Below are 24,751 nucleotides of genomic sequence, written 5' to 3' on the forward strand. Positions count from 1 at the left end.
GAGGCCTTATTTCTGTACCATTATTTAATTCCAGAGGTTTTTAAGTTTTTTTGCCCTTGTTGACTTGTAAAAGCCTATATGACATTTTTGTTTCACCATTCATTAACCGCACAGAGAAGGCATCGTTTAAATATGTTAAAATTTTCTTTAAGCAAACAGTATTATTAAAGTTCTTCATGACTGGGCCAAGTGTTCTCTTTTTTGGAAATCAAAATATGGTCACCCTAGCTTATAATAGCCCCGGCCCCACACCACCCCTTGAAGATCATAAAAGCTTTGTGCAGAACCTTGTGCACTAATTAATTAGACTAAACAATTATTTACTTTAGCTCAAGTTATTACGTTCGCTAAAAAGTTGGGATGCTGTGTAAGACATAAATAAACCTAAAATACAATGGTTTGTTCATTCTTTTGGAACATCCATTCTACTGTAATTATATATTTTCGTTGAGGAAATATATTGTTTTACTTTTATTAATATTAAATTATAATTATTAGTACTTTTAATGTTAGTTTTAGTCTTTCTTAAATTATCACACTATGGTATATATCAGAGAAAATATTTAGGAAAATCAGTATGGTTTAACTTTTAAAAGCTATTATTTTAAAATGTTCTTTGTGCACATCCAGTTTTGCTTTTTAGTTTAACTTTGATTAACCATAGCAACTTTGTTAGCTAATGTTTTTTTAAAAAAAAAATTTTTTTTAACTATTCAAAATCTACATCTACATCCTCAATAAAAAAAATAAAATAAATAAATAAATACCCTTTCTGGACGGATTTAATTGCAATGAACCACGGAACAGCACCAATGATGAATAGATGAACCAGCATTGCAAATAATGGACCATCAATGATGGTAGGAAAGAAGCTGCAGAACTGCATTTGTGGCTGGTCAAAACTAACAACTGACATGGGCCGTAAAATCCACCAAGGCAGGAAGAAGTGCCTCAGCGAGCTGAGAAAGGGGCCTCGCATTGACACATACTTTTTAAGAAGTAAGTCATATCAGTCGATGGAAGTTCAGAGGCAGGAGAATCCCCACAGTCCTCAGGGTATCAGCACCCCGTTCGAAGTTCTTTGTCGTACAGACCCTCTCATAGTCTCCAGATTGGAGCTCAGTCAGATCCAGCCAGTAGCAGTTCCCAGTCTAGAGCTTAGTCAGCCACACCCAATATTAGATTCTAGCCCAGGACCCGGCCATTTAATATCAGCCCCTAGGTTGGAGGTTAGCCACCAACAGCTAGCAACACATTTTGTACATATTGTACATATATTTATTAGTTTCAGATGTAGCCATTCTTGTATTTTGCTTGTTTACATTATTGTATTTTGCACAACTCTGTTGCTTGTGAAGCTCGCACACAAGAATTTCACTCACATGTGCTGTACCAATGTACCTGCACATGTGATGTGACAATAAAAGTGATTTGATTTGTGTACAGATGTAAGCCAGCCATAATCAACACCATGTTCCAGCCCAGAGCTCATCCAGAAACAACCAACAGAATCTTCCAACACTGAGTCTAGCCAACCACTACCAGCAAGGGAAAGGAAGATAGAAGGTAGGAAAGATCAGATTCTGTGGCCCAGAGCCAATGAATAACCAGTTAAAGTCCAGGAGACTGTGGGAAATTGACAGATTAGTGAAAGAGAGAAGACAACTGAGGAAACAGTGGAGGAGGGCCTTTTCTACAGCAACCCATACAACTTTGTTATGGGCCTTTTTGTTGAAGAGAAGAGCGGGTGCCTTAAAAATGCCCATTAAAGACCTGGAAGATCATCCGAGAAAAACTTACTCTGAGGATCCAAGGCACGAGCCAGTTACCATTCCGAGTAATATGCCGCCTATCCAGGCACCTGGACACAAAATGGTCAAAGACCACCTACATGGAGTGAAGTAGAGAAGGTAGTGAAGCAGGCAAGAGCAGCATCGGCTCCAGGACCTAATGGCATCTCATATAGGCTCTATAAAAACACCCCCACGAGTCCTCAAATACCTGTGGAAGCATGCCAGCGTCATCTGGCACCAGATTCAAACTGCCAAGAAAGAACAAAGAGACCTTGACGTGGTCTTTTTAGACCTTGCCAACGCCTTTGGGTCAGTTCCGCACGAGATCTTGTGGATGACCTTCAACTATTTCAGCGTACCAAACCACATCACAGGACTGGTCAAGACCTACTTTCAAGATTTACAGTTTTGTGTGACAGCTGAGAACACCACCACAGCCTGGCAGCACCTGGGAATTGGGGTTATGGCAGGCTGCACGATTTCCCCTCTGGCATATATTATGGCAATGGAGTTGGTCATGCGGGCATCTTGGTGGGTAGTGGGAGGCGAGAGACTCAAGAGTGGCCTTCATCTTCCTCCCATTAGAGCCTACATGGATGACATGACCATCATTACAACAACAAAACCATGTACTAGGCGATTGCTACAGAAGCTCCAGGAAAACATCGAATGGACAAGAATGGAGTTTAAGCCAAGTAAATCTCGCAGCATCTCCATCATAAAACGAAAACTGACAGCCGAGCAATTCTATTTCAGTGGAGAACCAATTCCAACAGTCTTAGAGAAGCCCATAAAGAGCCTGGGACGGTGGTATAATGCAGACCTCAATGATTCGTGGCAACTAGAACAACTAAGGCAGAAAATGGCTAATGACCTCAAGCGGATTAAAAACGCTGCACTCCCAGGGAAACTGAAGCTTTGGTGCTTCCAGTTTGGGTTATTACCCAGACTACTGTGGCCGTTGACAATGTATGAGGTCTCACTCAATCATGCCAATCGACTAGAGTGGCTAGTGAGCTCCTACATTAAGAATTGGCTCAGACTTCCCAAATGCCTCAGCAGCGTTGGACTCTATAGCGACGGGATATTGTCATCGCCGATCAGAGGACAGGCACAACAGCAGGCTATAAGAGAATTAGCTAACACTGCTAAGAGGACCAGTCACTGGCTATGGTTAAAAAGGGCTAACATCACTTGGGCAGCTAAGGCAGTCAGCTAACCGCGCGAGAAGAAAATATTCCGCTCTTCTTCCCTTTTCTGGGAGGCAGTGGGGAGGTAGAGCGTACAGCCCGATACGGCGGGGACTTGGGAGGTCTCGGAAGTCAGATTGGGTGCCCCCCTTCCGGCTCTCCTCTCTTCTCCCTTTTGTCTTACTTCTCTTTATCACCTTTTCTATCCCTTTGAAGAAGTGAGGCTCCATAAATGCTAAAGAGGTAATAATTATTTTTTTTGGATGCAGTGAATAGATAGGAGAAAATAAACTGTAGAAAACTAAACAGAAGAAAGAAGAGGAGAAATGAAATAACAATTTGACATAAACCAGTGACACACTCCAGGGCCTGATCAACCCTGGCAGGGCCTCCTTGGATGAGGGTGTCTTGTGATGATGGCCAAAACACCCGATGAATCCAAGGTCCACTACTGACGATGTGTACCAAATCTTAATATGATAATCTAGATCAGATCTCTAATCCCCAAAAATGGCAGATTAGCTTGGGTAAAAGACCGAAAGTTGAGGCACACAACGATGTGTGCTGCCGGTAGTTTGTGGGCTGCCTTTCCTCATAACAGCCATCCCTCAAGATTCTCTCCATTTAAAGCAATGCAATATCAGGGACTATAACATCTAGTCCTTTTACTGAATAAGGGAAAAAAGTTACAACATAAATGCATAGTCACCTGTAAATGAATTATAGTAGTAAGTACAGTTTAGTTTTGAGACCAAGAACGGTCCAAAGTGATTTACAGAGGTACATGGTTTTTAAATGAGTAAATAAATGAAACGTTTCTCATACCAAAGGTAAAGTGGACATATATGTGCTTGTCTGAACAGATGAGTTTAAAGTACTTTTACAGGATATTGTATAATCTGAGGTCCAAAGAGATAAAAAAAAAAAAGAAAAGAAAAGAAAAAGGCTTATAAGTAACAGGAAAATAGAGATGGGACTATTTCCATAAGGTCTTGGGGGCAGCTTTCAAGGCAACAGTCCTGAGTTTAACAGAATAGAATAGAATAGAATAGAATAGAATAGAATTCAACTTTATTGTCATTGCACATGCACAGGTACAGGGCAACGAAATGCAGTTTGCATCCATCCAGAAGTGCTTTAGTGATATAGATATATTACAATATATATTAGCAATAATATAGATATGTGAGTATATTACAGAAATGGGTCTATTATGGTATGTTATAATGTACACGGTATGAAGTATGTTGTGAATATTCTATAACTATAAGTATGTACAGGCTGTAGTGAGTACAAGCTATGTACAGGATATGAACAGGATATGAACAGGATATAAATATGAAAAACTATACAGAATATGAAATAAATAACTTTACAGAATCTGAGATATACAGCTATACAGAAATGGGAACTATGCAAGTTGTAAACAGTTGTAGGATTAAAAATTATCGAATGCACAGAATGATTATTTACACAGAGCTATACAGTAGTGCAGTTAAGGTAAGTGAGGGTGTGGATAGTTTCTACAGAGGCTATATAAAGTGCTAGTGGTTGTGAGTGGTGGTTCAGTCCATGTTATTATTGTGTGTTTGAGGGTACAGTTGTCCATTGTGGGTGTGTGTATGTTCAGTCCATGAGTTTAACGTGGGTCAGATGTCAGGAGGCAGAGTTCAGGAGTCTGACAGCTGTGGGGAAGAAGCTGTTCCGGTACCTGGTGGTCTTAGTCCGGAGGCTCCTGTGGCGCCTCCCAGAGGGCAGGAGGTTGAAGAGTCCATGTGATGGGTGACTGGGGTCTTTGATGATTTTCCCAGCCCTTTTCAGACACCGCTTCCTGTAGATGTCTTTTATGGCAGGAAGTGGTGCTCCGGCGATGCGCTGGGCAGTTTTCACGACCCTCTGCAACGCCTTCCGGTCCGAGGCAGAGCAGTTCCCGTACCAGACTGTTATACAGTTGGTCAGGATGCTCTCGATGGTGCAGCGATACTTTTGTCATGCTGGCATGTTTGCGATCATCAAATTTTTAAAAATTTAATATAACAAATATAACCCAATTAAATACGATTTTTTTTTAATTATTACATTTTGTGACGAACATGTGACGAATATGCAAAAAAAAAAAAAAAAAAAAAAAAAAAGAGAAATGAGGAGAAATGAAGAAATAAGGAAATGGGTCAATGCTTTTTTCACAGCACAGCATTTACTTTCATATTTGTGAGTTTAAGAAACAAGAGCAGTGCTTTTATTTTCTTTCTGAGACAAATGACTCACTGCCCCTCCCTGGTTTACCAATACTGAATTTTCTAGTTTCTGGTGAAACCACCACAGTTTCTTTTATAAATACCAAAAAGTAAAAAATAAAAAAAAGACAGAAAAAAAACATCCATTCCCAAACATTTTCTTATACATTTACTTATATTTTATAATAACAAAATGCATGTACAAACATTATTTAGCATAAACACATGCTAACCGCAAAGCCGCTGCCTCACCTCTTGAATAGGTCGAGGTAGCAGCATTGCGGTGACCCTGCAGTACAAACATGTGGACACCTGTGCTGACATCAGGCCTGCCAACACAGATTCAGTCACTAACTTTAGCTAATATGAGGAAATGGGACATTTTCTATCAGCTGTTTGGTTTGGGAGCTGCTGATGTCGGTCTACATTGTGCGGTAAAACAAAACCCCTTTTTTAAGAGCACTAGAGCAACAAAGGCTTTAAATAAAGAGCTTGTAGTGTTTTGTTTACATTCTGAACTCCTCCCAAATCTCAACCTCCACTGAAAGGCTGTAAAGTCATGTTCTTCACAGCTTTGTTAATCCTGCTTCTCTAACATAAAGAACTCGTTTTATAGTTGAACGTGAATTTTAATACCACTTGAATCCTGAGAATCCATAATGACGACAAGTCTCCAGCCATTTATCCAACTCCCTCCTATCTTCCTTCCAGTACTTTGTCTCTAGCGATGACAGCCTCATCGAACTTTATCATGAGCGTGGTGCCCTTGTGCCAGTGGACGGTGACCTTGGCAGGGAAGCCGCTGTGGGTGAGAATGGCCTCTATGATCCCTCCCGTGAAGGCCGCGCAGTTTAAGGTGCTGTTCTCCTTGGGAACAGAGATGTAGGTGTTGACGAGGGGCTCCTTCTCTATGATGTAGTAAGTCTTGTCATCGTCGTTGGCTTGCTCAAGCTTGTCTGCTTCCTTACCAAAGAGTGCTCTCCACACAGATACCTGAGAAGGACAAAGAAAATGACAGGATGACAGGGGATGCACAAAACATGTGCAATCCAAAAAAAATTACTTTATTTGCTTTGGGAGAAAGTGTGCAAAGTGACAGGCAATGACTTTTTTCTGCAGCTAAAGGTAGAGGCATAACAAAGATAACACAACTGAGATAAAAATTTAAAAGAAAATGGCAAAATTAGTCATTTAAATAGTGCCAAGATCTATTTTACCTTTGTTTATGCAAAAACGAATGTAATTTCCATGTGTCTGTTACGCAACATGGGACAGACAGTGATGAACAGTTTTAATCTTTCAGAGCTCTAACATGCAGTCATCTCATGAGCAATTAAAATTCAGCACTGAGCCTGAACTAAGCAGATTAATGAATATATTTACATATGAACTCAAATGATCACCTGGTGTAACATTATGATATCCCTCATCTCAGACTGGAGTTTTAGGTTTTGCTGAATCAGCAAACACAAAGACAGTCTGCAAACAGTCAGCAAAAGATGCAAACTCAGCAGCCTGCAACAAGTGCTTTAAGCTGATACTGTGCAAAGGAGGTAACACCTCGAATCTGACGACGAACCTGGCGACGCATAGCGTTTTTTTTTAAAAGCTGAGAAATGCGTCGTATTTGATAGCTTGTTGTGAGACCTCACATCGAGTACATCTACTGCGGGAAGTGGTGCCTCGGACCCGGAGTTAGCAAGAACCCGAAGAGTAGAGTCCTGGCCCCTAGCCCTGCCAGTGTAGCAGAAATGATGACGGATGATGATGGCAGCAGCAGCTGTTCTTCTCTGGGCGAGTAGCTTAATGTTGTTCGTGTGTAATTTACATTGTGTAGGCTAACCACGTTATTAAATTAATGCATGTAAGGTGAACTAGCAAACACCGTCGTAGTTACATGCGGCTGTCTCCTTTTTGATGGCAGATACTCCCTTCACCCTGGCCAAAAAGGCTAAAATGACCAAAGAAAAAGTGGAAAACAGCTAAACATGAGAGGTTTTTGGACAAAGTTTGTGTTTTTTTCATTGTTTAAGCACTGCTTCCAGCCAAGAGTGATACCATATATGCCCTATAGCTGCAGAAAAGGCTAACATTGTTATATTTTTACAAAAGAACAGCTGAACATGAGAGGTTTTTGGACAAAGTTTGTGTTCTTGATTCTTTAAGCACCGGTTCGAGCACAGTTTAAGCACCGGCACAGTTTCAAAAGTACCGGTTTGGCACTGGAATCGGATAAAACCTAAATGACACCCATCCCTACTGCTGATGTTCTGCATTCACAGCAAGTATTATGTGGAGCTGTATTTACACTAATATATGCTTGATTTTAATATTCATCATTGCAAAGTTATTATTAGTTAGTGAGGAAGATCTTTGTGAGCGGTCTGAATGAAATCCTGACACACACACAGTATACCTTGATGAACAGCAGTATGTTTAGCACTTTGGTCTCCCTCTTGCCGTTTTTCTCCCTCAGCACTAGCACGTCCAGTAGGCTGCCTCCCACTCGCTGCCCCAGCTCCGCTAGGCGAGCCTGCAGCTCGGACACCGAGTACACACGGCTCTGGCAGTACTGCACCACCTCTGAGAAGAGCAGGGTGAAGGCGCTCACGCTCACCTCGGTTTTCGGCCGGCTCAAAGGCCTCTCGAGAATAGCTGACTTGCCTCTGGTGAAGCGAGCCTCCATTATGATTTAACGGACAGCTGTAAGAGGAAACACCGAGGAGATTATTATTGTTAGTGAGGCTGCAACTAACTACAGGCTAACTGCTAATGCTAACCAAGGTGCTACAGGCACGCGAGAAACACAAATATGACATTTACGAAAATTATTCAGTTATTAAAATTAGTATCTTTCAACTCAGCTTTCTTTAAGACTATAATCAACACTCACCCGATCACTTCCTACACCTGAGTTGTTAAGGTTTGAGTACTTCCTGTTTATTAAAAACGTAACTTGTCACATGACCTCACCGATCGATTCACAGCTACGGAGTCCACGAAGTCCACGAGGGATTTATTTATTGCTTTTCGGCGGGGTAGCTAGCTAATTTGACTGCAAAGTGTGTGTGTGTGTGTGTGTGTGTGTGTGACTTGTAGTCAATCAAAATTAGAAACCTAAATGTACATGAATGAATGAATGAATGAATGAATGCTTTATTGGCCATATGCAGGTTGCCCCACAGAGGAATAGGACCCCCCCCCCCCCCCCCGACTTACACACACAACAACAAGACAACACAAGGGAATACAGTCGGAGACCGGCAGCGTTGGGAGAATAACACTGAAAAAATTACACAACATTGGGAAAAGTACAAGAGGAAAAAAAGAGACCTCTTCACACGCTGGGCAACCTATGGGAGGACAGCATGAGAACAGGAAACAAAAAAACTCCTCTGCACAGAGAGCACATTAATGTCCACATCACAACATCAGAGCACATGACAAGCCACAGGGGATGGATAGGGGGGTGGGGGGTGATTCGAAGGAACACAGCAGTCGTCCTGCACCATGCTATCATTTCAGCGCGGCACGCAGACCCGCTGCCTTCCCCCGCAGGAACAAGCATCGAAGGCGTTTGGAAGGGAGGGGGATGAGTGCGTGCTTATCAGTGTAAGTGTATGTGTGTGCGTGTCCATAGTTCAGCTGAGACAGTGTCCTTCGCTGTATCAGGCTAAGTAAACAGTCCTCCAGCCGATCCAGGTGTCCTTCATGGGATGGGAAGAATAGTCATCACACAGTCGTTATCAGGGAGTTGTTTTGGTGGGCTCCAGCCTTGGGCCTAGCAGCTGGCGCCGTGGTGTCCAAATGTTGAATATTGTTGATTTCTCCTTTATGCGAGCAGCGAGCAACATGATTGTATGAATAACCATACAATACAAACCAAATCAGCTTGTGTTGTTTTTTGCCACCAAGTCCACGTCTACTTGTTTGTTCATGTGACTAAGCTGTTTCCCGGCACAGGTGAACACATATCAGACGTACATATTACAGGGGACTGTAAACATTAACCATAACTGACTTTATCCCTCGCTTCTATTGTTTTTGTCCAGGCATATACAAAGGAAACTGCATGAAGTAAAAAAAAAAGTGAAACATAAATAATATAATAATAATAATAATAATAATAATAAAATAAATTTGTGATGAAAGCTGAAATAAATGGAAGAGAAATTTTGCTCTTTGATGTGCTGTAGGTTAAATCAATATTTGGGGCCATCTGTGTACAGAGAGTACTCTTCCCTCTGAGACAGAGCACTGCTGTCATGCACGTACACCTACTTAAATACACCTAGACAAGTGAGGGAGCCCCACACATTTTGGATTATTGCAGAGATTCTTTCAATTTCACTGTTTAGGTTCATTTGTTTTGCAAGAATAAAAATAAAACAATAAAACGATTTAAGAAGCACTAACCGGGAGATGCAGAATGGCTTTCTGTGGACTCACATTTTTTCTTCTGACTTTATTTTACCTTGTTACTGTCTACAGCAGGCCGACAGGTAAGCGCAGTTATTTAAAACATGCAAGCATTCAGTTATCTTGCATTAGAATTTCCATTACAGGCCACAGTGTACCTGCTTGGCATGTTGATAAGGAATATTTTCTCTTTGGGCAACCTGATGTGTTTTGACTCACTTGTTCCTTGTTATCTGTAATCGGGAATTTTCTCTCTTTCCTTTCTTTCTCAAACTAAAAAAGAAAGCTTTCCCTCTTTCTTTAAGTATTGGGTTATTAACTGATCAATTAGAAAGGCTATTCAACTGTTCCCAAAATATAGGTCTTAAAAGAGTAAGACAAAGACATATACTGTATTTGGTAGCACAAACTCAGTATACTATGGAAGTGTGTCTAATGCCTGATCTTAAATGTACATTGCTTCAGCTGTATGTTTGAGCTCCTCCACTCATTCTCTCAGTGTTGGTATAGTTCTTTCCCATCTGTATAGCATTTGAGGAAGTCATGCTAGTTATAGGGCAACAACCTCTTGTCGTGCTATCAGTTTCCACCTTCTTTAATCCCCAGTTCATAACTTAGCTGATGTGAACTCTATATCACTTCAGACAGACTCTAATGCCTGTAAATTGCATAAGCTGTTAAGACAGATAAATGAATGGTTTGCTAAACCGGCTTTACACTAATATTGAGCAAGGACCACTGTTTCATTCTGAAGTAACTGAACATTTCATTCACTGAGGGATTAATGCACTTTTCTCGGCTTGTGTTGTTGTCAGGCGTCCACCTGCGTAACATGGAAGGCTTTATTCAAGCCGTGCAGCAGGTTGAACACTCCAACCCTGGTCTGCCCCCGCTGGCTCTGGTCAGGGCCTTGCGGAGGACTGCAGGCCATGATGACGTGATGACCATCCATTTCTTGGGCGCTTCCAATAATCTCAGCGATGCTGACCTCCTGGAGACGGCCATTCTCAACACCTCATCCTTCAGCTTTTTTGATAAGGCCATCCACCACATTGTGACGGACCATGGAGAAGAACGAGGGGTGGTTCTCACAAGAGATGGAACTACGGTGGCGCTTGTACCCTTATTACTAGGAATTGAATCAGGACTGAACGCCAAGATGGAAGAGGTGGCAGCAGCTGGGATCTTCCCTCTCACCTTCGGCAGGACACTGGGCTTATCATTTCTCAGCCTCCAGGACTTCCCACCATCTCACCGTTTGGGGCCTGACGGGTGCTGGGACAACGTGGAGCACCCCAGGGTGTTCAAACTGTCTCAGCCTGCCACTCTAGCCACCGATGCCATGATCAATGGGGGCATGGATGGCCTTATACTGGGCACAGACCTCAGCAATTTAACTGCATCTGAACAGCCACAGGCCCTCAGTGAGATTCTGAGAGGATACTACAATTTTACTCTGAGTGAGGGGCAGGGCATGGATGCTGTGAGCAGTCAGATTAGCCCAAGGAGGAGGGAGCTCTCTAGATCCATCCTAGAGTCTGTTGATCTTCACAGCCAGGTGATGGAGACACTAGCGTTGGTCTGGAAACTGGAGAAGACAGAATGGATTTCTATGGACACTGGGGTGGGAAAGGCGGTGAAAGATGGATTGGAGACATTTGTCAAGAAGTACTGGGGTGAGCTATGAATGAAGACATTTAATCATTCTTTTGTGCAAGAGTCTAGTGAACCTGGATGTTTTCATCAAACTTTGCAGTTAAAATAATCAGAATTAAATTTTTGTTTATGAGACAAATATTTTTGATAAGGATCTAAAGAGGATAACGTCACACTAGGTTAAACAGTAATCTCACCATGAACTCGTAAAAACCTTGTAAATTCAAACATATTTTTTACTTAACTATCTTTAACTTCAGTTAACATTTGTGTATTTTGGCTGCCGGCCAGTCGAAAAAAACTCAATTTGAAGTGAAAGCCAGCACTGAAATAGTGCAAGGCTTTTACCAACATTATTATGAAACTCATTATGAAGTTTTTAACTGCAATTGCATGTTGTGATCACTATGCCCGTGGAGACTGGATTAAATCCACCGTTAAATAGTTAGGCCTCATAGAGGAAGAGGTATTTCTTTTATAGTATTTTTTTAGTTTTCAGTCATCTTGGTCCTGTGATCCATTGATATTTTATACTTTAAAGGCTCAACTTTAAAATGAATAAAAAGACACAAACCATTCAATTTTTTAGTCATGGAAGCTCAAGTTCATTCTGGAAATGTTAACATTCAACATTTCAGTCCATTTACAAAACAGACTGAAAGAAGTATGTTTCAGTTTTTCCACATTCAGTCAAATGTTATTACAAAGGAATTCGTCCATGCTTGGCTTAGCTGCCTTGCTTCTGGTGTGGGAAATGTAAGTTCTGTAAGTTTGCAAATTATTCAGACTTTTGGCTCTGATAAAATTAAGTGTGTGGACAACAATTTCATGAGATTATTCTAAAGGACTTACTGCACAGTCCTTCCTGGTGCAAACATTATGCCATCCTCTTTCTAAGCAAATTTCACTTTTGAAAATGTCCCACATTTGTCAGAACAGTTCTGGCAGGTCTCTGCTATATTCATAATCTATAAACTGTAATCAGTTTTTCAAACATCACTCCCACGTTTCGGATGTTTCAAAGGTCAAAGCTCCATTTCCAAAAAACTGCACCAACCACAAGCAGTCATCTGGTAAAAACACTGACAGATTTTAGACCTTAAAGAAAGATGTTGTGTGCACTACACTGGGCTTAAACAGTTGGAAAAACAAGCTTGTTTAAGTAATAAGCTCATTGATGCTGGACAAACTGAGTCATTATTTCCGAGCTGTCACAAAGACCTTTTTTTAGACACTAGCCCATATGTTCTGTTGCAGCCTATCAAGGTCTGGAGTGTTATTACTTTCCTAATCCTCACCTTGTCTCCTCCTACCCACAGACTGCCCTCAAATCATCCCTCGCTGTCAGTGGGGGGCAAAGCCCCACCGAGGTACACCTATCCCGCTCTCTCTTCCCCTCCAGTATCTGTACATTCATCATACTTATGAGCCATCATCACCCTGCTTATCCTTCCCAAGCTGTTCTCGTGACATGAGGTCCATGCAGCGTTTCCACCAGGAGGACCGTGGGTGGGCTGACATCGGATACAGGTAACAAAACTTTAAAGGAATCATTGGAAATCTAGGGAAATGTATTTTTACACGTTGTTGCAGTGTTTGTTAGTTGTATACAACAGATGTATACAACTGTCACTGCCTCAAAATATGGATCTGCTGTAGACAGGTGCTGCCTACTCTTTAGCGACCTTTGAAACTAATCACTATAGTTTGCCTTTCCTGTAAAAATGTCAAATTCTGGTCATATTCTGTCAAAAATAATTCTTCTAATTGAACAAATTCTTGTTTTTATACTTTTATTTTTGTAAATTGTAAGATTTACAGGTGCTTGAAGTGGTAGGAAATGAACATGGGAGTGGTGATTCGGAAAAAAAAAAAAAAAACTACAACAGAAAATTCCTAAAATGCCAAAACATTCATTTAAGTAGCCATATTTCATATCTATGTTATTAGCGGGAGAATTTTCAGGAATGCTGTTAAAACGCTGTATTGCTGAAAATTCATCACATATGCTGGAATAAATTCTCAGCATTTCGCTCTATTTGTCTGCAGACTAGGAACCATCCACCTCATCCATTGATCACCTGCTCTCATATTTTTGCACTTTCAGCTTTGTGGTTGGGTCTGACGGCTACGTTTATGAGGGTAGGGGTTGGCATCATCTCGGCACTCACACCAGGGGACACAATGCCATTGGGTATGGCGTGTCAATCATCGGTAACTACACTGCCACCCTGCCATCTCGCTATGCCATGGACCTGCTACGTCATCGACTTGTCCAATGTGCTTTACACGGAGGAGGACTGGTTTCCAATTTCATCATCCATGGCCACAGACAGGTGGTGAACTACACCGCCTGCCCTGGAGACGCCTTCTTTTCAGAAATAAGAACCTGGGAGCATTTCAGCGAATAAGAGGACAGGCAGCATTCTGTCATCAAAGGTTCATCACTACTTTTGGAAATGTCTTATACTCTGGATCATTCTATCTTATTAATGTAGAGGTCACATTTAAAATTTGCATAGTTCAGTGCAGAAAGAAATGAATTCTGCTTAGATCCAGCATACAAAGTGGTACCATGATGTACTATACCTATTAATCAGCTGGTCAGTATGTTTATCCACCCAATTATCAATCAAATGAATGTTATTTATCAGTCCTCTGGGTGATATATGGGTGGATAAACAGTCTTAATTATCAGTACTCACGGTGTGGCCAGTACGTGTCCTACTGTTCCTACTCGCAGGCTCAGATGGGAGGTTTCAACAGGCAAATAACATTCAAAACTGATGGCTTGCATTTGTTTTCAGGCCGAGCTTCACATTACGATCCATTCCAAATAATGCTAAATACAAATGTTGCTTTGTACGCAATGCTTCGTATTAACTACTCAAGTACTGCTTGCCGATACCTTAAAACTCGAGAAAAATATATGCTATTCATTTGTAAATGTAGTTACAAATAAAAATTAGTGCACTCAAAAGCAACAGTTCAAGAGAATAAGATTTCTCTTTCTTTCAGGAAAAACCAATAAGGAACAAACACTCGTTACTGAGGATGATGATAAAATACACCTTTGCTACATATTAGTGCTATGAGTACATGTCTGATCATGTTATTGTTAATTGTCTGAAAGTAAAAAAAAAATGTCTTCACAAAACAAAATTTTCCATTCTGTTTGAATTTTGCAGGAAGCGGACACACTAAAGAGAGACGAACAAAGAGACGGTCGAATAGTGTTTAATGTGACTGCGTATTAAAAATGTCAGTTTTGTTCTATTGTAACGCAGATACTGAAGCAGTCGCGCCAGAATGTAATACAAAAGAGGATGGTTCTTGAATACAAGGAGGGAGCAAGCCAGTCAGAAACCCAAGGCACAGAGATGGTGGGAGGTCTGATCAGAAACAGTTCATTTCCAGGCCAGGAAGCAGAAAATAACAATAATAATAATAATAATAATAATAATAACAACAACAACAACAACAACAACAACTCTTAAAAATGTATGTAATAAAATATTGTCAGTATACCAAAATCCCCATGAAGACTAAAAACAATTCTAAAACCCGTAAAAATACAATTTTCTACATTCATAAGAATCCCCTGATGTAATTATGCCACACGTTCATTATGGGTCCACCAGCAGGCCAGGAATTTCTTCTCCAGAGCGGAGTCCATGCCAGCCTCGTCTCAGGCAGACGAGGAGGAACCTCTCATCCTCCTCTTGTCCCTTCACTGGGCCCATCACATCCCATCCCAGCTCGCGTTCTGCACCCGAATCCGTCATGCGATGCCACCACGGCTCCCCTCGTGTCAGTGCCCTGTAAATAAATAGGGGCCAGAACAATGGTCCCGGAAGCTGCCCTGACTTATATGCATGGCGACCCTCACCCAACACGACTGCACCCAATGAACGACAGTGTAGACACTACTCACAAATGCAGGTAGAGGTACACCTCTGCCCTGCTGCCAAAAACACGTGTTGTCTCCTACTGTTGCCGTTCCTTGCTGTCAGGACTGGGTCGCCACGTCACACTGATTAGGTGTCGCACCCCCACGATCAGGCAGCGGGTCCCTCTTTTCACGTGGCCTTCGCACATTCCTCCTCATTTCGGGGGCCTCTCTCCTCATAGTGCTCCACTAGCCTGCTTTTAATTGGTCTTTAAACAGCTGATAGGCCACCTCTGGACACACCCATGCCTCAGCAGGTGATCCCTATCAACTAATATATCCCATGCTCTGCCACGCCACAGTGGATTAAAACCATGTCAAATAAAACACTAAAAACCATGCAATAGAAACAGAATAAAACCATGCAAGTAAAAATTACACTCATAAATAAACACTAAAAATCAGAATAAAATCAATATAGAAGATAAATACAAATTTCCACTGTGTGACACTATTACAGCTGTAACGGTCAGGATGTGCTGTGTGGCAGGACCCAAGTGCAGGACCCAAAAGAAGGAAGATTACCCGAAAGTGCAGCTTAGTTTTCTGTGGGAAACACAGAAAACAAAAGACGAAGTATAGTGACTAGAACTGACAAACCAGGGACTCGGGGAACTGGAAAACAAGAAACCAAAAAACTAGGTGCTACAGAGACTGGGAAGACAGGCAAAATGAGGCTACAACACGACACAGAGCAAGAAAAACACAGGGCTTAAATACACACTGGAGTACTCAGAGACTGGGGGACAGGAGGGTAACACAGCTGGGAGAAATCAGACTTAACTAGAAAAAATTGCATTTCCTGCGAAAATGCTGTGTGGATGCCTTACGCTGAAGATTTCTGCTGAAAAAAGCAGAAAAAGTTGAAAAAACAAAAAACATTGCCCTGAGCGAGATTCGAACCTGGCCTTTCTGATCTATAGGCGGCGTCTCACCTTACTGGACCAAACTGATTCTTACAAAGAAGAGGTGGAGAGACTGACAATTCTGGTGAAATTAGCAGAAGCTGCTTAGTATTGTGCTAATAAGAGGTGAAAAGGCTAAACATTTAGCAGAAAAGAGGTGAATCAGAAGAAGTTCTGCTGAAAAGAGGTAAAGAAGCAAAAAGATGAGTTGAAAAGAGGTGTAGAAGTGCTTGCTGAAGATGGCTGTATGTGTAATGACACACTGGAGAGTGTCAAGAAAGCAGAGCGCATGCAAGCAGGGAACATGTGTAGCAACTGTCACAGGTAGGATTCGAAACTCTGCCCCCGGGTCTCACGGCAGCTGCCCTACCCTCTGAGCCAAATGAGTTCTGGTCTCAAGCAAATATATGATGAGAGAGAAAATGTGCACTGTGGAGCAGAAGCTCAAATTAGCAGAAAAGAGGTGAAGAGGAAGAACTTTGTTGTGAAATGAGGTAAAGAAACTGAAATTTGTGCTTAAAACAAGTGAAAAAGCTGAACTCTGAAATCCTGCTAAAACAGTAGTAGAGGCTGATATTTTTCAGCTACTCACTGAGCCAAACTGGTTCTCACGTAACTGAAAAAAGGTGGAAAAGCTTAAAATTCTAATGAAAACAGCAGAAGAGGCTAAGTGCACTGTGGAGCAGGAGCTCTAATTAGCAGAAAAGAGGTGAAGAGGAATAATTTCTGCTGAAAAGAGGTAAAGAAGCAAAAAGCCGAGTTGAAAAGAAGTGTAGAAGCAGAAGTGCTTGCTGAAGATGGCTGTATGTGTAATGACACACTGGAGAGTGTCAAGAAAGCAGAGCGCATGCAAGCAGTGAACATGTGTAGCAGCTGTCACAGGTAGGATTCGAACCTCTGCCACCGGGTCTCACGACAGATGCCCTACCCTCTGAGCCAAATGAGTTCTGGTCACAAGCAAAGATATGATGAGAGGGAAAATGTGCACTGTGGAGCAGCAGCTCAAATTAGCAGAAAAGAGGTGAAGAGGAAGAACTTTGTTGTGAAATGAGGTAAAGAAACTGAAATTTGTGCTTAAAACAAGTGAAAAAGCTGAACTCTGAAATCCTGCTAAAACAGCAGAAGAGGCTGATATTTTTCAGCTACTCATTGAGCCAAACTGGTTCTCACGTAACTGAAAAAAGGTGGAAAAGCTTAAAATTCTAATGAAAACAGCAGAAGAGGCTGAGTGCACTGTGGAACAGAAGCTCAAATTAGCAGAAAAGAGGTGAAAACAGCAGAAGAGGGTGAGATTTGTGCTGATAAGAGGTGAAACTGCGGAACCAATCAGAGGTACTGCTTCTGTCTGCTTCATCAGGCTGTGTACTTGTATGTATTTCTGCCATAGACTGTTAACCAGAATCTGAGGTCCATATTAGAAAAGCTGCTAAAATCATTAAACTTTGCAGAATTGTAATAAATTATCAATATGAATTACCGGTCTGTGATAGTGTATAAATTTGTAGTTAAAAAAAAAACATGTGGGCCAAGGTGGAATCGAACCCACGACCTCTGGTCTGAAGAGCGGTGTCATTACCAATCGCGCCACCTCTAAGGGGGCGGGCGCTTTGAAAAAAAGGGTGATGAGGAGTCAGAATTAGATCGCGGTGAGACGCGAAAAACGCCGTTTTTTGGAGTTACAAAACGTCGTGTAACTCAAAATCTAGGTGGGATAGAAGCATAATTCTTGCACTGGGTGAATCAGCGGACTTTGGTGTACTTTGACTGCGATTTACATAGCTCTTTGTATCTCCGTCGCGGAGATATGACGAGAGAAGAAACGGCTTCATTTTCGGAATTTGAAAAATGAGAGGAGGACAGATTTCCACCCCTCAAACAAGTCTAACTCATCTCAGAACGGTAATAGGTGAGAAAATAATTCTTGAATTGTGAGTGTCAGGAGTGTCTGAAGATATACAGGGACAAGCCTCATGTCTTAACTTTGCTTCGTTAAGGAGATATGACGATTTGAAAATGCCTTCAGTTTCAGTATTTCAGCTCTGAGTTTCACAACCTCCCCATAGACTTTGAATGGGGAGTTTTTAGACCATGTGTCACTTCGAGGCAAATTGTGAAAAAAACGTAACTCTCACAATAATTATAGTGACACTGTCTTAAAGCCAGCAAAAATACCTACGTTTTGATGTATAATTTGTGGAAGTTGAGTGGAAATTGAGCGAGTAGCAAGGAGTTGTTCAGACATGAAGAGAAAATTCAGAACGGACGAGTGTGCAGTGGGAGTTAATTGCATAGCAACCATAGCAACACATGTATTTTCTGAAAAATCACAAAGTTGTAACTGAAAACTTAAAGAGTCATTACATGAAAACGGTAACAGATATGAAAAAGCTGAATCACACAGGAATAGCCCAATCATCTGAGAACGTTTTAAAGTTTGAATGGAGTTTCTAGGTGAAAGTATGAGGAAGTAGTTAAGTTTCAAAGACAAGCAAGTTTTAGCAGAATTGTAGAAGTTTCCCATTCATTTCAATGGGACAAATTAAAGGAAAAAAGTGTAATATTTTAAAAAGTATAATAGTAATAAGTACCAAAAGATATAGCAGTCGAAAGCAGAAATAGCAGAACAGTTTAGAGTTTGAATGGTAAAAATCGGCTGAAAACTGAGGGAGTAGTTAAGCGGCAAAGAAACGGAGCAACTAGAATAATAAAGGATAAAGAATAAAGAGAAACAGGATCTCAATAGTGTGGATGCCTACGGCATCCACCCAACAAGACAAGGGAAGCAAAACCAGAAACACTGACATGAGACATGGACTTTTAAAGTAAAACAGGAAGCACACGACAGGCACAGAGACAAACTGGACAGAACAGAGGGAGCTTAAAATACAAAAAACCAAAACACTGGTAGTAATAAACCAAGATGAAACCAAAGATTGATCATAATAATAATAATAATGAAACAAACCAAAACACTGGGTCACTGACCCAGGACAGTGACAGTAACACTCGTGGGTGTCTCTTTTTCTTTTTTGATTCAGAATGACTAGTTTATGGCCCAAAACTGTAGATTTGTGCTGCATGTTTAACATTTTTAATGAATGCTATTCCATTAAGAGGTCATAGACCTCAGTCAAAATGTCATTGGTAAATTAATTTCTGTATTTATTGAAATTACGTTAATGAAATCGATGTCTATTGTGTGTTTCTTTGGAAAAAGAAAGAAAGAAAAGAAAACACAGGTGTAAAAATCTATGCAACTTGATTTCAACAGGTCACTCACTTTTGCTGGGACCAACAGAATCCCATGAGCATGTTTTCTCATGCTTCTGCACTTTAAACTGACCCATTTCTCCTCATGCTGACGATAAATAACCTGATCTGACAGATTGTTTACTGTGTAAAGTCCATCATATGAACGCTGCAAAAAGCTTTCCAGAGGAAAACACTAAAGTAGCTATGGCTTCACAGTGCAGCTGTTGAGACAGTGAACCCAGAGAGACATCAGCACCAACAGCTCGCCAGTCTGTGTGACAGGAGAAAGCTTTTGATAAAGATTATGCAACAAAACAGTCTCATCAGCCACACCTGGGCCTGATTACTGCAAGACCTGTTCAATGAAAAAATCATGGAAATAGAAGCTGTCTGACTATGTAAAGTAGGCGAAAGGATCTGAAAGAGCAACACATCATGCCACAATCTAGAGAAACTCAAACCAGATGAGAAACAAAGTTGTAACCAGTCTGGAAAGAGTTACAAAGTTATTTCTAGGTCATCGGGACTCCAGCAAACCACAGTGAGAGCTATTATCCACAAATGGAAAAACCTTACAGCAGAGATGAATCATTAGTTATTATTAAGCTCTGCCTGTCTTCAACAGCATGCCTTTTGTCCCGTCTTCCTCTCCTCACCCCCAGCCAGTCGTGGCAGACGTCTGCCCCTCCCTGAAGCTGGTTCTGCCGGAGGTTTCTTCCTATTAAAAGGGAGTTTCTACTTCCTACGGTTGCCAAGTGTTTGTTTAAAGGGGGCCATTTCATTGTTGGGATCTTGGAGTGACTGTTTTTGTGATTTGGTGCTATATAAATAAAATATAAAATTTAATCAAATTAATATCTGTTTAATATTAACATTTGTTTGATTAGTGGAAATGCGTCTCGCCCTAAGACAGCTGGGATAGGCTCCAGCTTCCATCCGTGACCCTGACAAGGATAAGTGGAAGAGAATGAACGGATGGATGGATAGTGAAAATGTGTAAACAAAATTTAGGAATGGACTGTATGTGGTGTCAAATTCAAAGACAGACTTGGAGTCCTAGTGTGACTCATTGAACCATTAAGAATTTATCAAAGAGTATCAGCAGCCCTGAAACACGTCAGCTGTTGTTTAAACATGTTTCTGTTTCATTCTTTCGTGGTTACTCTGTAGAAGACATCAGCACCATCTACAGGTTTAAGCCAATTAGTGCATCTGAGAAAACCATAAAACAACGAATTATGTACAGTATTAAAAAAAATAACTAAACATAATTATGTGTATAGATTGGATTAATCCGGGGCGTTGTTCAGGGGCTTTTACAGGTTATTGGATATGTTCAGTTAAGTGTTTTTTGTTTGGAGCACTTCTTATCGTCATTTTACATTCATCCCATTTAATTCTGAGACACTGAAAACATCTCTGTCCTGTCGCAAGGACCTTGGTGGATTTTATAGCCAATATCTGCTTTCCTTACTGGTGCAGTAGTTTTACTGGAACTTGTACATGCAGCACACTTCTATATTTCTGTTTGCAGGAGGGATAGCAGCAGCACATAAACACGACACAAATGAGGGTGTTGGCAGAGCTCATTATGCTGTATCACTAATTAAGAGTTGTGTAACAGTAATAAAAGGTTTTTAATTGCAGTGGTGCTAAGGTGGCATCTGGGTTGTGATCATTTATTTGACACAGAAGCTGCTCCACTGCTATTAGAGTGAGAGGTGTAATTAAATCCTGTAGTTTTGCCAGTCTGTGTCAAAGTTCTGTTTCTGTGTGCTGTAGAGGAGAAAACCAAAGTCCATCCACACATAGACCTTGGACTTCTGTGCTCACATGGGCAGACAACGTTCTCTGTTTGGGGGCTGGGAGTTTCTAAATAAGTAAGAGTTTTAATACTGAACTTCCTTCACCAGCCAAACAAACAAATATTACTAATATTAGTATTAGGATACCTCAAACTACTTATACTAGGAAAAAAACTGAACAAAACAAATTATAAAAACTAAACAAAAAATACCACATGTATCAAATATGCTAAGTAACCTTGAGGTGTAATGATTACATTTACATAAGATAAATCTAGCTTTAAATAAATGTGCACATAATATCACACATTAATGAATTACAGGTAAGAGTACAGCCAAAGCCGCAGTAATACATTTGATCGGTACAGCTAGCACAGTGTATTCCCTTGCAAAAACACAGTTTAACCAGAGGGTGGCGCTGCACAGCCAGAGATCATATTAGTGAGTTTTATATCGCTAACCCTTCTCTTTGAGCTCAGGGAGACATGAAAGCTGAGGTTTTGGACCCGGGCTTTGAGTTTTTGGAAGTTTATGAATCGTTTTGTTTTGAGTGAGTCATATAGCACTTTATAATAATGTCACACTATTAAGCATTAGTAAGTTATTAATAAGCAGTTAATTGAGCATTTATAAAGTTTTATAAGCTTTTTGTGAGTGTGTTGATAAAGGTTTCATTAATAGTTATTTCATATTGTAATTCATGGTTAATTCAGGCAGTTACAAGTGAATTAAGTATTTTGCGTGAGCTCATGTCAAATGAGGACTATTTATGCTTTATAAAGCATTTATTAACAAAAATAAAAGTAGCTCGAGACTCCAGCAGGTCTCAGATATCTTTATAACAGAAAAAGATTGTTTGGCTAGCTGACAATATGGATAAGATGACTTCTTTTAGATTTCAGAAATGCATTAGAACTACACACTCTGTTAGTCGTATTTACTTTTATAGGAATATTTTTGTATTTTGTTTAGATTAATTTTCCTTCTTCTTTATAAATATGCTCTGAGATGTCAGATAGTCAAGATGGCGCCTGTGTGTGTGGCTCGCCGTCAGCTGTTACCTGTTTTTGTTTTTTGTTTTTTATGTTTGTAGTTCAGTAAAAGCAAGTGAAAACTGCAGGCTTTTGTTATTTGACCCGTTTAAATTCATTTTAATATCCCAGACAGGATTAAGGTAGAGTTTTTTTAATATATATTTTATAATTTATGTGGCTATAATACATGTGTAATATTCATTTCACCCGTTTAGTAATAAAAATCAATTGAAAAACATATTTAACACAACTTTATGTGGTTAAAAAAAAGTAATAACAAAGCCAATATAACATAACGCGATAGTTAAAATCCTCATAGATCAGCGGTCCCCAACCTTTTCTGCACCACGGACCGGTTTAATGTCAGACAATATTTTCTCGGACCGGCCTTTAAGGTGTCGCGGATAAATACAACAAAATAAAATGACACGGCCAAGACAAAAACTGTAGTATTTTGTAAATATATTAATAAAGGCAAATTCACTGTGTAATTGTGTAACTTTATTAGCAGCGTCCTCCTGAAATGCGCCAACAACATTGAGAGTAACATCCTCCTCTCTGCCCCTTAATGCTCTCTGGTCGCTATGGTAACGTGTAGATATTTCTTTCAAAATAAGACGCACAACTACAACCCGGGAAAAGACCCAGGGAAACCGAGTTAATGATAAAAACCCTGAACACCATAAATTTCACACCCGAGCCTCAACTCTCGCGGCCCGGTACCAAACGACTCGTGGCCCGGGGGTTGGGGACCGCTGTCATAGATCATTCCCCATTTTTTCAATACAAACAATGGCAGTAAGAGCCAGTTTTAATAACCTAAAAATGTCTCATTTTGACCTTTGAATCAATCTATTGACCTTCAACGAGAGGTCAAAGGTCAAATGTAGTATATTTAAAATTTTACACAGTACTTTCTATATGATAATAGACATGACACTTGTAAGAATCATTTCTAAGTTGTAGTTTTTTTGTGTTATTTTTCAACCAATAAATCATGAAGTTGACTTTTAAGACTTTGGTGGCTTTAAGACAAATTTGAACAAATTGATAACATGACCTCAATCTGCACTCTTACAAAGCTGAATCAGAATTCATTCAAAACGTTTTCCACTATTGTGTGTAGAAACAGAATGATGCACATGCGATTGCTACCAAAAACATAACCTCCATGGTGGAGATAACTATGACAGAAACATGACATTCTAAAAGGATTTGTCACAATCTTGCATACCTGAAAATAAACCCAGGCCAAAATCACTCAAACTACTGTCCACTTTGTGCCTGTGTGTGTGTGTGTGTGTAAACAGAGGTGCATCTCCAGGCTCCACTGAGCTACATGGCGCTCTCTTTTGGCCTCGGTGCTTTTAATTAACTAGAAAATCTCAAAAAATCTCAAAAATGAAATGAAATGAAAACATTTGTAAACACATGCTGATCACTGTGGCAATATTGCTAATAGTGTTTTTGCAAGCATTAGTTTTGAAATACAAGGAACTGCCCAGGATTTAAACCATGTTTCAGAAGCATCGTAAAAGTTCAAAGGGTCGTCGTCCATCACTTCCTGTTTCTTGCACAATTTAACACCGAGGGTGTTTTGACCACATGTTAGGACCAGTGGGAGGCTTGCAGAGACGTTATTTACTGCCCTATTTCTAAAACATACTAATGTAAATTTTGAAATATCTTTGCATGCCATGCATAACCAAATGGTAAAGATCTCTTCTTAAGTATGAACAACATCATGTTAATTTTAAGTACTTACTTTAAACAGTTCGGTCCATAATTTGCTGGACAAAAACAGATTTTGTGGTTTTGCCTCTGTATACAACCCCACTGAAATTCAGATTAGTATGTGACTGAAGTGCAGGCTGTCAGCGTTGATTCAAAGAGTTGAACAAAAATGATGATTCATGACTTTAGACAAAGTTGTCTGTATTTTTTGTTTTCGGTTTCAATAAAAACAAAATTACCACAACAGTCGGGTACGTGTGGTGTGAAGAAATCTTCTGAACACAAATGAGTAAAATCAAATTAAATGAATTATTTTACCATTTGAACAGATGCCAGAGTTTACTTCCCCAAACAGGCTGAAATGTTGATTCACTCTGACTCATGTGGGATCAATTGTACAAGAGGAAAAACTTGATAACTTGGCTTCAGTTAAAACAAATGTGTAACCTTTGCAGTTATGCAATGCCACATAGGAGAGGGGGAAGCACTGCTGACCTTTGTATATTGAGTGTGCCATGTTTAAGGTGGATAAGTCATGCTACCCTGAATCCAGTGCAGAGTTATCATAGTTTTGTATCTTTTAGGTTTTTATCTTCATTTAATTTAGAATTTTTTTGCTTTTGGTTCAGTTTCGTTTCAGTTCGTTTCCTGGTCGGGTTTTTTCTGGTTTCAGTTTAGTTTTTATTGTTTCAATGTGTTTATCTTTAGTTTTTATTAGCTCAGTGTTAGTCTCCACAGTCTCAATAGACACACAAGTTTTAATAAAATTATACCAAA

The 24,751-nt window shown here is 40.3% G+C and overlaps 2 protein-coding genes and 1 long non-coding RNA gene across 5 annotated transcripts; 1 reads left to right on the forward strand and 2 right to left on the reverse strand.

The window, feature by feature from the left end:
• Positions 1-5,142: 5,142 nt before the first annotated feature.
• trappc5 (trafficking protein particle complex subunit 5) lies at positions 5,143-8,218 on the reverse strand. 2 transcript variants are annotated; one of them, XM_082535909.1, is made up of 3 exons: positions 8,114-8,218; positions 7,637-7,923; positions 5,144-6,213 (listed from the first exon to the last, which is right to left on the reverse strand). In XM_082535909.1, exons 2-3 carry the CDS (start codon positions 7,904-7,906, stop codon positions 5,917-5,919), a joined length of 567 nt encoding a protein of 188 aa, XP_082392035.1. In that variant the 5' UTR covers positions 7,907-7,923; positions 8,114-8,218; the 3' UTR covers positions 5,144-5,916. The 2 variants fall into 2 exon arrangements, with proteins under 2 accessions (XP_082392036.1, XP_082392035.1); XM_082535910.1 differs by lacking the exon at positions 8,114-8,218 and having other exon boundaries at positions 5,143-6,213; positions 7,637-7,915.
• Positions 8,219-9,456: 1,238 nt separating this feature from the next.
• LOC309708118 (N-acetylmuramoyl-L-alanine amidase-like) lies at positions 9,457-14,785 on the forward strand. Of its 2 annotated transcripts, XM_082535895.1 has the most exons (5): positions 9,457-9,722; positions 10,455-11,315; positions 12,615-12,825; positions 13,403-13,734; positions 14,484-14,785. In XM_082535895.1, exons 1-4 carry the CDS (start codon positions 9,650-9,652, stop codon positions 13,704-13,706), a joined length of 1,449 nt encoding a protein of 482 aa, XP_082392021.1. In that variant the 5' UTR covers positions 9,457-9,649; the 3' UTR covers positions 13,707-13,734; positions 14,484-14,785. The 2 variants fall into 2 exon arrangements, with proteins under 2 accessions (XP_082392021.1, XP_082392020.1); XM_082535894.1 differs by having other exon boundaries at positions 9,458-9,722; positions 13,403-14,785.
• On the reverse strand, positions 14,517-16,029 carry LOC309708135. The gene is made up of 2 exons (XR_014277177.1): positions 15,230-16,029; positions 14,517-15,152 (listed from the first exon to the last, which is right to left on the reverse strand). It is a non-coding gene; the product is annotated as an uncharacterized lncRNA (long non-coding RNA).
• Positions 16,030-24,751: the final 8,722 nt, after the last annotated feature.

Source organism: Aulonocara stuartgranti (genome assembly GCF_965226115.1).
Source record: "Aulonocara stuartgranti genome assembly, chromosome: 6".
Lineage (NCBI taxonomy): Eukaryota > Metazoa > Chordata > Actinopteri > Cichliformes > Cichlidae > Aulonocara > Aulonocara stuartgranti.

Bases quoted from the DNA above. Each gene is read 5' to 3' on its own strand.
- trappc5 (XM_082535910.1), bottom strand. From the start codon at position 7,906: ATGGAGGCTCGCTTCACCAGAGGCAAGTCAGCTATTCTCGAGAGGCCT. The intron at 6,214-7,636 runs GTATACTGTGTG...TGTCCTTCTCAG, and splicing joins ACATACTGCTGTTCATCAAG to GTATCTGTGTGGAGAGCACT.
- LOC309708118 (XM_082535895.1), top strand. From the start codon at position 9,650: ATGGCTTTCTGTGGACTCACATTTTTTCTTCTGACTTTATTTTACCTT. The intron at 9,723-10,454 runs GTAAGCGCAGTT...TGTTGTTGTCAG, and splicing joins TGTCTACAGCAGGCCGACAG to GCGTCCACCTGCGTAACATG. The intron at 11,316-12,614 runs GTGAGCTATGAA...TCCTACCCACAG, and splicing joins ATTTGTCAAGAAGTACTGGG to ACTGCCCTCAAATCATCCCT.